We start from the raw sequence: 17,915 nt of genomic DNA on the forward strand, positions 1-17,915 counted from the left end.
TTTCTGCACCAGGACCTTTTCCTTTGTTTTTTTTATAGATGTGCCCCAGTATGGATATGGCAAAACAAACAGAACATACAAGACAGATGAAAGGACAAATATTGACATGACTAAGAGAAGCAGTATGAAACTGAAAAAAGGAATGGAGAACTTATAAAAAGTCCTTACTGTGGTAAATGTCGAAAATCTCCTGAATATTGTTCATATTTGTAGTTCACAACATGCCACTGGGAACTGTAATATTTACAAGCCTAAAAAAGAAAGGAAGAAAATGATTATGTCAAATTCAAGAAAGGCAACAATACAGGGAAATAATTCAAGTAGCCTTTCTCATAAGGGAAGTGAATATTTTCCTATTTTATAGCTTGGTAGTGCAATTCTTAAAGGAAAATTAATTTCATATTCCTTTGAGCTCTAACACACACTTTCCCTTTAAAATCATGTGGACTTGAAAACCACCTGCAGTGGAGCTCTGAGTCCACCCTCTTGCTTCAAGAAAGGTTTTATTAAAATTGTCTCTATGCCACCTCAATAATTGGGTTCTCAGGTTAGCTTTGACTGTCTCCACTGATGTCAATGACACATTTTCTCTTTGTACTTTGTTTTGTTACCTAACTCTGCTACAGTCAATAAACTTACCCCACTGATTCAATTCCCACCCCAACAGCCTAAGACCTTACTTCCTGGTGAGTCTCAAGGACTGATCTCTTTTTTCCTTTATAATATTTTATAATGTATTTATAATGTTATTGTGTCTAATGAGTTTTATTATCTCTGTATTAAATCTGCCCCATTTGCTCAACATTCTCCTCTCCGTTCTTATTTTCTAAAGTTTTTGTCAGTTTTGCAGCTGTCTTCTGAACTTTCCTTAATAAATCCATAGGCCTCACTACAGTATGAATTAATATAACCACTGGACAGTGTAGATACAGATCATATAGAGACCCTGCTAATAGCATGAAATGAATTAGGCCCCAATGAATACATAACTAGGCATACCACATATGGCTTGTACAGGAGTACTGGGAATTAGGGCTGTGCAAAGCTTCAGTCCCTGATTTGACTCAGCAAAGATTTGGCCTGATTCAGTAGCCGAATCTCCTAATCCTAATCGAATCAGAGGATGCTTTAATCTCTCTAAATTGAATTGGAACCCTCCAAATTGATTCAGAGGGGTTCAGAAAGATTCAGAGATTTGGACATAGACACAACTTTAAATGTTTTTTCCATATACCTCTAGATGGCAGGCATAGACCATCCCATGGCGCATGGAGTCTCCCACAGAAATGAGGGGGCTCACCAGCGCACTTGGCAGCAGACCTAGAAGTAGATCAGAAGCACTTCCAATCCACTTCCAGGTCTGCTGGGGAGTGTGCAGGCCCATCCCTTCCCCCCCACCAGCTCGGTGACTAGTGTCTCCTGGGTCTGGGGAGGGCACCCAGGGTCCCCCCCCCGCAGCTGATCGCTGAGCCACCGGGGGGGGGGAGCGGGGCCTGCACACTCCCTGGTGGACCCGGAAGTGGAACAGAAGTACTTCTGTTCCACTTCTGGATTTGCCACTGAACATGTGGAGGCCCCCCCCCCCCGCATTCCCATGGGATGGTCCATGCACCCCAGCATCGCAGTGCTTACAAGCCACACCTGTGACATAGACATTTAAAGCTGTGTCTATATCTGAATTGCTGATTCTCCAAATCAGCATCGAATCTTCAGATTCGGTTTCAGCTGAATCAAATCAGGGACAGTGATTCAAATCACTGTCCCTGATTCAGGCCAAATCTGAATCAAATATGGCCCAGTTTGCACACCCCTACTGGGACTGTAGTTCATTTGTTTTAAAGGAGCCTTCAAGGTCAACAGATAGAGAGTGAATTGATGATACCAGTACAGGACAGAATCACAGAATAACATAAAGTTAGGGTTGGAAGGGACTTCAGGAGGTCATATAGTCCAACTCCCTGCTCAAATCAAGACCATCCCCAACTAAATTATTCCAGCAAAGGCTGTCTCTAGCTGGGTCTCAAAAATTGCCATTCCAGTGCTCACCACCCTCCTAGTGAGAAAGTTTTTCCTAATATCCAAACTAAAGTTCCCTTGCTGCAACTTGAGATGATTGGTCCTTGCTCTGTCATCTGTCACTACTGAGAACAGTTCAGCTCCATCCTCTTTGGACCACCCTTCAGGTAATTGAAGGCTGCTATCAAATCTGCTCTCAGTCTTCTCTTCTGCAGACTAAATAAACCCAGTTCCCTCAGCCTCTCCTCATAAATCATTTGCCCCAGCCCCGGAGCAATTTCCGTTGCTCTCCACTGGACTCTCTCCAACTTGTCCACATCCTTTCTATAGTGTGGGGCCTAAAACTGGACACAGTACTGCAGATGTTGTCTCACCAGTGCAGAACAGAGTGGAATACTTACTTCCCTCGATCTGCTGGCAATGCTCCTACTAATGCAGTGCAGTATGCTGTTAGCCTTCTTGCCAACAAGGACACATTGTTGAATCATATCCAGCTTATTGCCCACTGTAGCCCCCAGGTCTTTTTATGCAGAGCTGCTGCTTTGCCAGTCAGTCCCTGAGCTGAGGGCAGTTTATGATCAGCCAGCAGAGGAGAAACACCTCCCTGCTGAGCTCTGTTAGGAACATGCGGAGGTAAGGGTGAGGCAATGGAGATGGCTTGGAGGCCTCACTGGTCCTGAGCATGACCTAAAACCGCACCCTGCCAGGGCAAGGAGGCCTGGTGAGGCTGCCGGTTGGTGCGGCAGCCCCCATGTAAATGCCAGGAGAGAGCATCTCCCTGGTGTAAGGCGGGTCAAGGTGCCTTAACCTCAGCCCCCACCTTCAGGTGGATTATATAATGCAGGGATGGCCAGGTAAGCTTCTTAAAGTGCCTGCTGGGGTGAGTGGTCCTGTGGGGCCACACATGCTTTGTGAAGCACCTGAGCTGAGAATGGGGACCCCCGAACCCTGTGACCAGGCAAAGAACTCAGACCTGATGCGAGGCACCTGACTGGTCCATGCTGGGGCCTGGACCCAGAGAGAGGTCAAAAGGGCCAGGGGCCCACCGTGAGGGATGCCCAGAGAGCAGGAGACTCAGGATCCTGCCTGGTCTGAGATGAGCCAGGACCTAAGGGGGAGTCAAGATCTCAGAGAGGGGACCCCAGATAATGAGCAAAGGGTATGGGTGAGTTTAGCTGCCTGGAATGCTATATACTGCGTGGCTTGGGACTCAGTTTAAGGGTGCAACGGAGCTGCGGCTACTCCCCTAAACATCGGGGCTCAAAATGGGCAGCCTCCTGCCTGATTAATATCCAAATACTATTACATCAAGGCATGGCAGGTGAGTGAGGTGGATGGCTGGCCCATAGACAGGAGGCAGGCCAGTGCTTGCACTGAGTGTGAAAGCCTGTCCCTGTCACAGAGGAGTAAACAGGAATGGATCTCACAGTAAAGAGAGGCATGAGATTCTAGGAAAAAGAAAGAGAGACAAAATAAAAAAACCCAAAAACCCAAAGTTATTGCAGAACACGAAGGCAAGAATTCAAGGAGCAAATCTGAAAGAAACTTGGATACTGTGCTCAATAAATGGGTCGGTCGCTATTTGCAGACTAAATGGTTCAGTTGGGAGTACTTCCTGCAGCTCTTCTTGGCAGTCTGCCATGGACCACAGAGCCTGTGCTGTGAAGAGTGACTCATAGGGCTACCATAATTAAAGAAAAAGAAGAGAAACAACTCTCGGTCCTCTGGCATGTGGGCTGAAATGGCCTTAGAAATTCAGGGTGGCATTTTCCAGAGGGTGCAGTATTGGCCTAAACCTATTCCCAATGAAGCTTATTGTTAAACATTTTCATAGATGTGACCGCAAATTTACAAATTCAGGGAAAAAATAAGGAATGGGAACATTTTTAATGTTGTTTTTGTATTGTATGCATTGATTCCACTGCATATGAATGAAAATTGCATGGAAAATGTATAAGGTGTTATTTCCCTCATAAATATTCATAGATTTCACAGACATTAGGAAGATCAGAAGATCACTGAGTCCAGCCCCACACCCGAAGGGCAGGAAATCAGCTGGGGTCATAGGACCCCAGCAAGATAAGCATCCAATTTCCTCTTAAAGGTGTTCAATGTAGGTGCTTGAACCACCTCCGATGGCAGGCTGTTCCAGATCTTGGGGGCTTGGGCAGTAAAGAAATTGTTTCTTATGTCCAGCCTGAAATGGTCTTGCAGTAATTTATAACCGTTTGACCTTGTCATCCCTTAGGGCACTCTGGTGAACAAACGTTCCCCCAGATACTGATGGTCACCCCGATAAACTTATAGGTGGCCATCAGATCAACCCTGAGCCTGCAATTTTCCAGGCTAAAGAGCCTCATAGATCTCAGCCTGTCATTGTAAGGTCTGTTTTCCTGACCTCTGATCATGCACTTGGCTCTTCTCTGGACTCCCTCAAGTTTCTCTACATCCTTTTGAATTGTGAAGCCCAAAACTGAACACAGTACTCCAGCTGCGGCCTAATGAAGGCCGAGTACAAGGGGAGAATGATGTCCTGGGATTTGCTTGCGAAGCATCTATGGATGCAAGCCAGCGTTTTGGTCGCTTTAGTAGCCATAGCATTGCATTGCAGGCTCATGTTCATCTTGTGGTCAGTGATGACCCCCAAGTCTCTTTCTTCTGTAGTGTCATGTCTGAGTTTTACCTGTCGGTTAGAATGCCAATGCCAGCAAAGCAAAAGACCATAATAAGAGCTCTCGGAAGTTAACTGATCGAGAGTGCATTATAGTTTTTCCCTGTGCATGAGCTGTTGACCAGTTCTGGGACTATTGAGTCGGGCAGCCGCACCTAGCCTCCGGGTTAGAAAGCAAGGACTTGGCTCAGGAACCCCGTGAACCAACAGGCCCCTTTAGACCGTTCTGTTTTATGCACTGTAACTGAACAAAGCCAGCTATCCTGCCTATACTACGACCATCTGTAATGTAAGTACAATAAACCTTTGTTATAACTAATATGCTTAAGTGACCTGACTCCTCCTCGCCGCTAATCCCCACCTGTCGGGTTAATCGATCCCTTCTGCACCAAGCCGGTCGTGCCGACCCAGGCTCGCAGGTCAAGGGTACACCGGTTACAAGGTGCAAGACGCAGTACTAGCCAGCATACCACTGCCGAGCCTACAGGGATGCTGCAGGTTTTTCTTCCCAAGGTGGAGAACCTTGCATTTTCCATTGTTAAACACCCTCAGGTACTCATCTGCCCATTTGCTGAGCCTTTCAAGGTCAGCTTGGATCGCCCGCTCGTCTTCAGGTATGGATGCTTTGCCCCAAAGTTTGGTGTCATCGGCGAACTTGGTGAGTCCACTTCTGACTCCAACGTCCACATCATTAATGAAGATGTTTAACAATATGGGCCCAAGGACAGAGTCTTGGGGGACCCCATGGGTCACAGGGCACCATTATGATTGACTTCTGTCAATTACCACCCTCTGGGTCTGACCACAGAGCCAATTTCCCAGCCAGTGGATTGTGGTGGACCCAAGGCCACAAATGGCCCGTTTTGCCAAGAGGTGATCATGGGATATCAGATCAAAGGCTTTTCTGAAGTCAAGATATATGACATCAATCTCTTCTCTCTTGTCCAGGTGATAGGTTACTTGGTCATAAATAGAAATGAGATTGGTCAAGCAAGACCTACCCACAACAAACCCATGCTAGCTATCCTTCAGGATGTTGGCGTCAGCCAGTCCATTAAGGATGGCCTTGTTAATAAACTTTTCTAAGATCGTCCTCGGGATAGAAGTCAGGCTGATGGGCCTATAGTTAGCTGGATCCACTTTCCTCCCTTTCCTGAAGATAGGCACCACATTGGCCTTTTTCCGTCTTCGGGCACTACACCAAAGCACCAGGAGTTCTCAAACATCTGTGCCAGAGGCTGGGCTATGATGCTCACCAGCTCCTTGAATACCCTGGGGTGTAGGTTGTCAGGGCCAGTTGACTTGAAGGTATCCAGCTTCTCAAGGTGTACCTTTACGAGGTCAGCATTGATGAAGGGCAAGGGATCTCCCTCACCCGGACCTCCATGTTCCGTAGTGGGTATGAGTGTCCCATGGGACTTATGAAAGACCAGCAAAGTACCCATTTAATAGGTTGGCTTTTTCTTGGGCGTCAGTTGTCAGTTGTCCCATCTGGTTTAGCAGGGGTCCAACGTTGCCCTGGCTTTTCCTCCGGCTCCCCACATATCTGAAAAAGGACTTTTTATTGTCCTTGATGCTCAAAGCTAGTTGGAGTTCAGTTGCAGCCTTGGCTTTCCTGGTTTGCTCCCTGCAGCACTGGACCAGTGCAGAATATTCCTCCTTGGATGTGAATCCCATCCTCCATCCTTTGTAGGACTTTCTTTTTAGCCTCAGGAGGTCTGCTAGATCCCTGGAGAGCCAGGAGGGCTGCTGTGCCCACTTGCTGCCTTTCCTCTGAGATGGAATAGAATTAGCTTGTGCATTGAGGATCGCTCCCTTGAGGAGCAACCACTCATCTTGAACTCCCCTCCCCCTGGGGTTGTGGTCCCTTAGGGCCTCACTGACAAGCCTTCTGAGCTTGTCAACGTCATCTTTCCTGAAGTCAAGGACTTCTGTGTTGTTGACTGACTTGCCAGCTTTACGGTGGATGGTGAAGGTGATCAGCTCGTGGTCACTGTCATGCAGCTTCCCAATCACTAGGTCGCCGATTAGGTCATCCCCTGCAGCCAGTACCAGGTTGAGCAGTGCTTTACCTCTCATAGTGCTGTAGACTTCTTGAGTCAGGTAGAGGTTATCCACGCATAATAGGAGCTTTGCGGCCACTCAGATTTTGCTGGGTGATCCTCCCACGAGAAGTCTGGGTAATTGAAGTCACCCATGACAACCATGGTCCTGGAGCATGCAGCCTCAGCCAGTTCCCAGGCAAACTCCTGATCAAGCTCTTGACTTTGGGTGGGAGGTCTGTAGTAGACTCCCACCGTTGTGCCCCGTGCCGTATTCCCCACGGATTTTAACCCAGAGGGTCTCCAGTTGTCTACCCTGGTCACCAACATCAGCTTGCAGGGATGTGTAGCTTTCCTTGACATGGAGAGCTACACCCCCACCCCTTTTATCTACTCAATCGCTCCTGTACAAGGTATAGCCATCTATACCCATGGTCTAGTTATGGATGGAGTCCCACCAGGTCTCTGTTATTGTAATTATTTGCATTAAGCAGGAGGACAAGTTCCTCCTGCTTATTCCCTAAGCTCATGGCATTTGTATACAGGCAGGCAAGTGTCCCCCTGGGGGCTCTTGCCTTGCTCACAGATTGTACCAGGGCTGGGGCAGGGGTGGGCTCCCTTAAGTGCGTTGGCCTTCTGGCTTTGCAAGGGTTGGCCTGCTGGCTTTGCAAGGGTTGCTCAGTGGGCCAGCAGTGGCAGTAGTCCCCACATCCCCCAGTGGGTTTAGTTTAAAGCCTGGTGGAGCAGTTCAGCCCATCTGGCTGAGAAGAGCCTCCTCCCCAGGGGAGAGAGGTGGAGGCCATCCCTTCCCAGCAGGTCACTGCTTCTCTTGCCAAAGTGTGGGTTGTGGTTATGGAAGCCAAAGCCTTCCTGATGACATCAGCATTGCAGTCTTTGGTTTACTAGCTGGATCCTCCTCTCCCTCCTCAACCCATAGCCTGAGACTGGGAGGATTGATGAGAACACCACCTGTATCCCTAGATCCTTTAGCCCAAATCCCTGTAGCACCTCATGACCTGGCTGGGGGTGCTCCGAGCCATGTCATTGGTGCCCACATGAATAAGGAGCATGGGATAGTGGTCTGTGGGGTGGAGGAGCTTAGAAATCTTCTCTGCAATGTCTTGCATGCGGGCCCCCGGGAAGCAGCAGACTTCTCGGGCTAAGGGGTTGGGGTGGCAGATTACCCACTCAGTCCCCCTCAGGATGGAGTCTCCCACAACAAATACTTTACGTTTTGTCTCGGGGAGAGCAGGGGTGGTAGCTGCAGTTGGCTGATATATGTCATCTCATAAAAAACTGGAATTGCTAAAGCAAATGGTTCACTGGAAACGCAAAGGATTAAATTCTGTCCTGAATTAAACCTACTGATTTTCATGACATGGTGCAAAGCATGTTAGATCATATAAGCAGACATGCATACACCTAGAATCATCATATATCAATGCTTAAGTAGATAAGGTAGAGAGATAGTTTAATTCAAACACCTAGAATCATCATATATCAATGCTTAAGTAGATAAGGTAGAGAGACAGTTTAATTCAAACACTGCCTTTGAATAGTGATTAACAACACTTGGCAACTTGTAAAACTGGCATACAAGCTTGAGCATGACAACTTAGATCCTGCACCATTGCTATCAATGGAAATTTTATCACTTTATCCAGAGAAGGATTGTGTCCATTATGCAGTTTCACTGGACAGAATCAATTTCATCTTTGTATTCCTGTGATTTAAGTTTCAGTTAAAGCAGTCTAGTGGCCACCTGGAATATAATAAGCATATATTTGCATAAGAGCCATGTATATACTCTGTTATATGAGCCATTGAAAAAGCTTATTCAGTGAATTGGATTTGTTAATTCACACTTCATTCACTCTCAGTCTGGCACACACAAAACAACCAAATCCCTTAAAGAAAGGATTTATTTTTCCTTTAGTACTTTCATTGATGATTATTATCCTTATGTGATTCAGTCCATGCGTGTGGAACATCCTCAACACAGACATTTTGTTAATGTTATAAACTCTTTACTAATGTGCTTCTAAAATAGCTATGAATAACATATATAACAGGCCATACTTTTTAAACTTATTAAATATAAAGGTTCCTTGTACCTTGGCAAGAAAAGGCTCATGAAAAATAAAATACAAAAAGACAAAAAGCACATTTTAGTAGCATTCAGGCAACTCACAAAAGCAAATATATTTAAAGCAATACCTAATCCATATCCTTAACTAGCCTGCTGTGGTAAAGAATTGCAAACATCTATTATAACTCAGAGCTGGTTGGAAATTTAAATGAGAGCAAAGGTTTTTACCTGAAAATGCTGATTCAATGAAATCAAAGTGCTATGCTGAAACACATTGATTTTGCCAAATTTTTACTGGGAAATTAATAAATTATGGAAGAAAGTTCTCCAAATCCTGATGAACAGAAGAAAACGCTTTCACAGAAACAACTTCCACCCATAGGACAGATTCAGATCCCTCGTTTCCTGACACATTCTGGGAGTTAATCCAGAGGGCTGCTGTCCCCTAGCAGAGTGTGGGGGAGAAGAATAGGCAAAAATATGGAAGTTATAGATGTAGGAAGCATAGCACTTATTTTCATGAACTCTTTTTTTCTATCTACTTGCCATCACTGAGGCAGGCTTCACAGCCATTCCTGAGGGCCTATCTTTTAAATTCATTTTTGCCTTGCTCAGCTGATCTAACCTATCCCTAGGGAGCTCACCATCCTGCAGCAAGTTGACATTGCAGCTTTACAGTCACATGGGGAAGGATGCCAAAAGGGAAGAGCCACTTGATAACATAGCCAGGGCTCTGTTTCGCTCAGAGATGCAAATTGCATTGTGAAAAAAAGAAAGTGAAGAGAAACAAAAATGAGCAAACACCTAGCAAGCAGTTGAGAACTACTATAGTTCCCCTTTTTGCTGTTTACATTCTCGTTAAGATTTCCTTATGCATACAAACTTGAGAAAACCATACACATGTAATCATTAACTCATCATTAGTAACAAAATGGAAAAATAGAGAGTTTTTGAAACCCAAAGCACGTTACAGAATTACAAATCACATGCGTAGAATTATGGCACTTGACCAAATAGCAGCCCCTTTGGAGGTGGAGAGTAGTGGAGCTGTTAAACAGTGAAGCACAACACTATGCAAGGGTTTTGGTTCAGAAAGTTTAGACTGTGATAACCAAGTGAAACTGCGTGGAGATTCTGGAAGGCAGAATGGACTAAAAGTATCCAATCTGAAATGTAGCCAGCACTCTGAGGCAACCCCCTATTTCTCTGAAAAACAGGCTGGATTCTCTATTAGCCATAATGAATCTGGCTCTTAGTTTTATGACTCAAATCCTTAGTTTCATCATAATAAAGTTCCATAAAATACAAACTAGTGACTGAAAAGCCTAGGATTTTACCCAACCTTAAAAATATAAAGTGCCATTGATCTGTAATACACATGCATTTTAATAAAATGTTTATTTCTTCATATGATAAAAAGTCTTACAGTGTCTGATTGCACTTCACTGCATTGATTTTTGAAAGCATGTAAATCATTTAGCCTTTGAAGCTGAGAAATTTTTCAGTGAGATGAATCATAAAACCTATCATTTACTTTAGTTGGTGGCACTTATCAACTGAATTTTCTGTTTTAATTTGACTTTGAAATTTACAAGAATGGCTAAGATGAGTGTGCAGTATGTCTCATGGACTAAAAGGCTTGAGTAATTGATTGTGCTGGTAGAGAACCACTTTTAATAATTGTAAAAATGTTTAAACCTGTAACTTCTTTAGTATTATGATTAATAAAGCGCTGGGCTTAATAAGTGATAACATTTACAAGCCTTGTAGAGCTATAATACAATATCTTGAATAGTGAAATCTTCTGTGGTGAATGACTGGGCTACTAAAGAACTTATTAAACACCTGAATATTATCCCATTTTACAGTTGGAAAGTCTACAGTGAGCGGTTAGGAAGAATATGCATACAATTATTACTGAAGTGGAAATACTAAAAGTGACTATATAAATCTACTATATTTAAATTTCCATATTATTAGGATATATTTATTATTTCATTTTGATAAAGTGCCTTTTATCCAGAAGGGTACTTACATACTTTAGAGGAGTCAATGGATATGCAGTATAGTTACATCTACAATTGGAATGCAGCCACTTCTGGGGTGGAAGTAAGCTCTTCTGAACATAAACTCAATGAAAGGAGCTTAATTATCCAAGTCCTGCTCCTTATAGTCCCTTATAACAGAGCAGAGTACAAATGCTACATTTGACATGGTAGCCATATACAGTCACTAGACAGGTATAAATAACACTGCACAAGGGAGAAGACAATGAGGCTCATTATAATTGTTTTTAGCAGAAACAACAAAAGGTTTTGAATATTCTGGTATTTTTATCCTGTGTGGTTCTTTACATAAAAGTTCCTTTATTTAATACCTGAAAAAAATTGGTAGGTTGTACATAAGATGTTTACAGATGCCTGGACAAAACACCTGCACCTAAGAGAAGTTCAAGACTATCATGGCTTTTAAAAATATGACTACAACAGGAGTTAAGGGGGGCTTAAGAGCACTGGCAGGTGACTGAAACTGCCTTTGCATCTGATCCAAAGCTCACTGAAATCAATAGTCAATAGATTTTAACAAGTTCTGGATCAAACCTTTAGTGATGACAGAAGCAGGATTCGTAGGGAATACTAGGGAAGGAAGTACAGAGCACAGCTACAGCAGCTACAGCTACAGCAGCTACAGCTACAGTATGAGTTCATGCCACTAAGCTATGCAGCAGTGACAGAAGCTGGGGCTAATGAGAGAACACTGAAGAAATAAAGCATAGAGCACAGACTTTTGGTATTGCAGGGGAATTTTAGAAAGCTTCTTGAATGTGATGACTTTTTTCTTGTGAACTAAACTTAGTCTTTCAGCTTCCTGTCTGAAAAAAGGAAACTGAAAAGTGTAAAAATCCACAAAAAAATTCTGCTAAGAGCATCAGGAAGATGGGACCTGAGGATTCATACAGTACTATCTTTAGAATATACCCAGAAGGAGAAAGGGGATCAAATATAAATTTGTTAGGATTTTCATACTTACTACTATAACTACTTATTCAAACCCCCTTTTTCTCTTATATTTGTTTTCAAGAAATAGAGAATATCTTGACTCCAAATATCTTGGTATCGTGATCTCAGCAGAGTAAGGACACAATCGGATATTTTATCCTATGTAGGCTGCTATCTACATTCATCATGTTATCTAAGTGCTTTCTCATGTAAAAAGCAATGCGACTAATGTGTGACATATTTTGTGTTTTGTTTAGGAGAAGCATGTGCAGTGAAGCATCTTGTTTTGTTTCGGTATTTTTAGGGGGGCAGATTCAGATTTTTTATTTTTACAATTGCCATATGTATTGTTATGTGTTAATATTAGAGAAGATAAGGTCAAAGAAATATGCTTTATACTTCCATAGGAAGATGGTGAAGTATGTGATAATCCTGAACTCCTAGCACAGTTCATCTCAGAGTATGGAACCAACCCCTGAGGAAGCCCCTTTTCCCGCACAAATGAGCCTTCACTTATTGAGAAATCCACTGAGCCACAGAAGCCTAGATTTTGACTGCAGTCTTCATTAGGGAGCCTTAAGTGCTTTATTTGGTATTTAAGACCCTGGAAAATTAGGGCCATGAAGATAAGAACTCACACCTTAAGCTTGATTCTGTGGGAAACTATTGTAATGAAGGCAGACGTGGCAAGCTCAGGGTTTCCTGTGTCACTGATGAGATGCACTGATGCACCCTATATATGTTGGAGTTTTGCAAACACTGAAAACTTCATGCCCACATTTATTACACTGCTATAGTCTAGCCAAGAGATGGGGAAGGCATGAAGAGCTGAGGCCAGTTCGCTGTCCACAGATATGGAGCAGATTCCCTCAGCCAACCAAAGATAAAAATCATTGCTTGGAAATCTATCCAGGAGTAGAGAGAGGTAGTTAGCCATGTTAGGCAGAAGGAAAAGCAGAGAGCGTAACTGGATCAGAGAGGCATAAGCTTTCTTAAGCAACCGCCTACTTTGTCAGACCCTACCACGTGACAAAGCATCGAAGAAGTAAGCTCTTGCCTACAAAAGCTTATGCCTTGATGAATCAGTGAGCCTCAAGGTGCCACCCTGCCCTGCCTTCTACTGCTGGCAGCTCTTATGTGACTGCTTTTTATCCAAAAAGTATATTGGATGGACTGAATTGAACAACTGGGGATATACACCTACAAATCTATGACTACATCAAGTACTGTGAACTCTTCAAAATGGTTTCCTCTTGCCATGGCATTGCTTTAATCTTCTTTGGGTGAACCTCAGCCAGCTGCTCTTCATTCACAGACATATTTAATTCATTTACTGGCCCATATAGTCTGTGGACATAAGTAGTTTAGGACAGACAGAGCCATGTGTTGTTTACATGTTGCTATCACTTGAGTCTATGCTGTCCAACTAATTTACCATATTAGATGTAAAACAGAACTGAAGAAAGAACTGATCCTTGTGAGACCTGACAAGTGAAAGGTTTACTGATAAAAGGTGAAGTTTCCCATTACTGCTCAGGAAATGTATCTGTAAGAAAGGACTCAAACCCTGTTAGTACATCACCCCACACTCCTGCCATCTTGGGTAAATCAGAGAGCAGTTTCTAATGGTCAACAGTCTCAAGATACAGAGTTGTCCAGGAGGATGATTATGTCTGTCCTCTGTCAACTGATACAAAGAAATAACCCAGTTGACCACCAAGTCTTCTAGTTCTGTATCTCATGCTGGATAGATAAAAATTGTGCCAGATCTAGAAAGTTAGCATAAATTAGAAGAGCTTGCAGTTGGCCTTTGCATGGATACTCTAAATGTTTGCTTTGGAATCAGAGAAGTGGCTGGAGAGTAGTTGGCTAGAAACAATGTAGCCAGGGTGGACTCCTTCGGCATTGTCTGGACAATTATATGTTTGAAAAAGAAGAAAAGAAGACGATTTTTTCCCCAAAGAATAAGGCATAAGTCTTTTCAAATGGCTTTCACAAGGACATGTGTGGGATTCACAAGCCTTGTGTTGTGAGAGTGCCCAGCATTCTTGATGACTGAATGATCTGCACCCTTCAGTGCTGGTAGTTCCTGGTTGGTAAGAAGAAGTAGGTCTATGCTGTCTAAAAACAGTTCCCAGAACCATGTAATCTTTTCAGCAAGACAGGACGATAGGTACTCAGCTACATTGGTGGTTGTAGGTATTTGGGACTAGAAACCATTTTCTGATTGGAATCTAGCTTAGTTTATGTCTGTGTATGTGTATATAACTTTTGGCTTTGAAACATAAATGGAACATTTTGAAAAAGGGCCTTATTCTGCCATCATTCCATGCACAGACCTTCAAATGAAGTCCTGTTTCTGGAGCACTGTTTTTTCCATTGCTTTACTACTCCCTTTTTTTCTTGGCTTCCAGATATTGCAGAAAAAGCTTAGGGTTTTGCTTGATATATATCCTGCCAACTTGACATTAGCAGCTCCTTGGAGTATTCAGCTGAAATAGTTCCCAGATAGTGTGTATTATGTTCCATTTTTAACTTATCCACCACCACTTTCTGAATAAAGTGATGAGGACAGAGCTGGCCTTACAATTCATAGGGCCTCAAGCTAAAGAATAGATCTCAAAGTGCAAAAAGAGCAGGGGCCATGAGTTGCTTGCTCATTTAGCACTAGTGCCAGAATAATTGAGGTGGCAGGGAAGGAAAGTTTCAGCTGGCAGTGAATTGTCATTTCTCTTTCTAACCCAACAGTGGGGAGAAAAATAGGGCCAGCTTGTAAAGTGTCATCCTTACATAGGATATAATGAGCTAAATTTTCAGTCCAGGTTTTGGATTTTATGTCCTTATCTGTGTGTTTGTGTGTGTGTGTTTGTGTGTGCATGCGCGCATGCATGTGTGTATGCATGCACATGTGTGTATGCACATGTGCATGCACATGAAAGCATGAAATTGAGTTTTACTGCAAACATGTTTGCATCCATGGTGCATATGAAACAACAGCACCACTGCAAATTGGATAGCTGGTTAAATAACTCCTCAGTCTGTGTACAAAGAAAACAGGTGACATCTACAGTATAGATGAAGTGTGGGCAAAATACAGCCAGCGGGCTGAATTCAGCTCGCCAGCTGATTGGATTCAGCCTGCAGGTAGGCACTCACCAATTAATTATATTCAGCCCTGTTGGCAGGTGCCCCTCCTGTGCTCTGCATGGGGCTAAGTCCCACTTGCTCCCACCTGGACCGCTCCCAGCCTCCCCTGCCAGAGGGCGCCAGTCCTGACTAGCAGGCACTGCTTCCAGGTAGGGCTGCTGCTGCCACTGCTCAGGGAACTGCTGGGCTCCCCCAGCTTCCAGCGATTCCTCCTTCTGTCTCTGCTGCAGTCCTCTGGGCAGCAGGTAGGGAGGGGAAGCTACAGTGTTCAGGGGAGTGGAGTGGGGTCTGCCTGTAGCTCACTTGGGTGCTGCTTGTGCATGGCTGGGCAGGGGAGCTTGTGGATGAAGGAGGGGACATGAAGGAGACCAAAGAAGCTGTTCACATTGGGCAAGCACAGGATAGGCAGGTAGGATGGGAGCAGCAGCAGGAGTCAGTGCAGCCCCGTTAGGCAGGCATAGGGACAGTGGGGAAGGAGCAGCAGCAGGAGCCAACATGCACTTAGTGCTGCCCTGCTGGTCAGGCACAGGCTTGAATGCAGCCCTGCCAGGCAGGTGTGGGATAGAGACCAAGAGAGCCGGTGGTACCAAGCTCAGCTCCCTGTCTCCCCCATCCCTCAACCACACACACCACCTACATCCCCCTATACCTCCCACACACATACACCCACACCTCCACCCCACCCTATCCACACATGCACCCACAACCCTTTACACAACTCACCCCTCCACTGTACCCACATACATATCCAACAGGCCTCCACACCCCAACCACACATCCCATGCCCCCACACACATACCCCTCCACACAGACACCCACACAAACCCCACCTGCAGCATACCCACATTCCATCCCACACACAACCCACACACACCCAACAGTTCCAAACATCCCACACCTCAACCACATCCACACCCCTCACATACATCCCACATCCACACATACACTCACACCTCACGCATACCCACCCCCCCAATCACATACTCCTGCAACCACCCCCCCCACACAATATACAAGTAAACTCCACCCCCTCCCAAATGGAGTACTTCCTGGACAAGGGGAGAGGCTTCCAGTGGCAAAAGTCAGGGGTTAGGGGGCGGGACCTCCTGTCATAAGATAGTGATCAGGGGGCGGGACACCTATCAAGAGGCAGGGCTACCTTTGCAGCCACTGATGCCCCACCAAAACTCATTAAGCAGCCCTCCAGCTGAAATAATTGCTCACCCCTGGTATAGATTATAATAATTTCCAAATGCAAATAAAAACTTCTGAAAATTGGGTCTTCTGTATCAGTATTTCTAAAGGGAATGCCAGCTTCTTTAGAGAAAGAAATTCAGAAAGCTCTAGTGGAGAAATTCTGAGAGCTATTTATGCAACTGCCATCTGTGCAAGTGGCAGGAGAGTGCTAAAACCACTGGCAATGACTGACACCTGTGAAAACAGATAAGATGCAACCCTGCTTCCTTTCTGTTCTGTTAGGTGATTAGTACTAGAAGCACCACAGATTCTTTTAAAAGTGCAGCAAATACCACCTCTGGCTGGATTCTTTAGGTATAATGAAGCATTTACTTACCTCTGTATTTTACAGGTTAAATGCTTCTAGACACTTCCAATAGTGCATAGACCCTCCACATCCTCCCACATGACAATGGTTAATACAGCTACAATATAGACCCCAAAAACAGAATACTAGTCCATGTTAAAACCTGTGTCTAATAATAGCAACAGATAACCTATGAAGTACTGAGGCACTGAAGTTTCAGTGACAGGCAGGATGTAACAGCAGTTTCCTAGATTCAGTATTAATACTTGCAGATGATATGCTGCCAACCCTACCTTACTGCACACCACCAAAATATAGTACTGCTTACAGAATGGGAATAAAATCAGGAGAGAGAGAATTATCAGTCTCATAAATGTAACAAACAAGATGGCTTGATTTATTTAAAACCAAGGAGTACAGATATTGGATATTTACCTCTTTAACAAATAAGTTTTCTGCTTTTTGTACTGCATCTTCAGGTACAGAGAGGGAGAGTGTCCTTATTTCCCATGGAATTGTATCTATCTGAGAATAAACAAACAACAAAAATGTTAGCTAGAAAATTTAAGGAAAAAAATAAACACTCATGTGCACAGAGGGGTTAGTTTCTGTTCTTGTTTGCCTTCTGCCCTCACCATTCATGTCTTGGCCTCATCTAACTGTGTAAATAAGCAGCTTCCATTTGAGTAATTTTAAATGTATGGCATACATTATATAGGTTGGTGCAAACATAGTGGTAATTTCCAGTTATCTCTTCATCTTATTTGGGTGCAACTGAACAACTCCTGTCAATATCTACTCCCAGCAGTATTTTGTTTCTTTTGAACAGCTGTGACCATGTATATGTTCATTGTTACTTTTTATGCCATCCAACTGCACCTATTACACAAGCAACTTTAGATTTCCCATCTAAGTATCTATTTGACTCATCCATTATGATCAAAGTGAAACACTATGTTGTCCTAGGTCCATGTAGTTTATTCTTTTAAAAGCATTAAGAAAATAAAGTTGGGGTAGAAAAAATATCAGGATATTAAATTCTGTGGCTGTATTTAGCCATAGTGAATGTCTATGATCTTTATTGTTTCAATGCTTCACTGAAGGGCAGCTCATCTAAAAAGTCAGTAGAATGGATGTATAGATATCCACATTACATGGTATTTATAAACCCCAAATTACAAAACAGTCCTGAGAATTTTGCTCATATGGAGACCATGATTTTATCAGGGGGCTGTCTACACAATTCAATGCTCCTTGGTCAATCAGTGGTCCATTAACAGAATCAACAGCCACTTTGCCTACCAGCCACCAAGTTCTTAAATCGAAGTCCCATAATGTCATCATTACTAAAGACCGTATGCTATACAAGATAGTGATGTGGGTGGAACAGGTGTGGCGAGTAGAACAG

At 43.8% G+C, this 17,915-nt stretch overlaps 1 protein-coding gene across 5 annotated transcripts in view; it reads right to left on the bottom strand.

The window, feature by feature from the left end:
* DOCK10 (dedicator of cytokinesis 10) overlaps positions 1–17,915 on the bottom strand; it is a 271,823-nt gene that overhangs the window by 134,488 nt on the left and 119,420 nt on the right. For all 5 annotated transcript variants that reach the window (XM_090056318.1, XM_090056317.1, XM_090056316.1 and 2 more), the window contains exons 3-4: positions 16,943–17,032; positions 169–251 (exon numbers count right to left, since the gene is read on the bottom strand). In XM_090056318.1, the coding sequence (XP_089912444.1) occupies positions 169–251; positions 16,943–17,032 (173 nt within the window). The remainder of the gene's footprint in view (positions 1–168; positions 252–16,942; positions 17,033–17,915) is intronic.

This window comes from Crocodylus siamensis, chromosome 6, assembly GCF_052110815.1.
Source record: "Crocodylus siamensis isolate JL-2025a chromosome 6, ASM5211081v1, whole genome shotgun sequence".
NCBI classification, from domain to species: domain Eukaryota; kingdom Metazoa; phylum Chordata; order Crocodylia; family Crocodylidae; genus Crocodylus; species Crocodylus siamensis.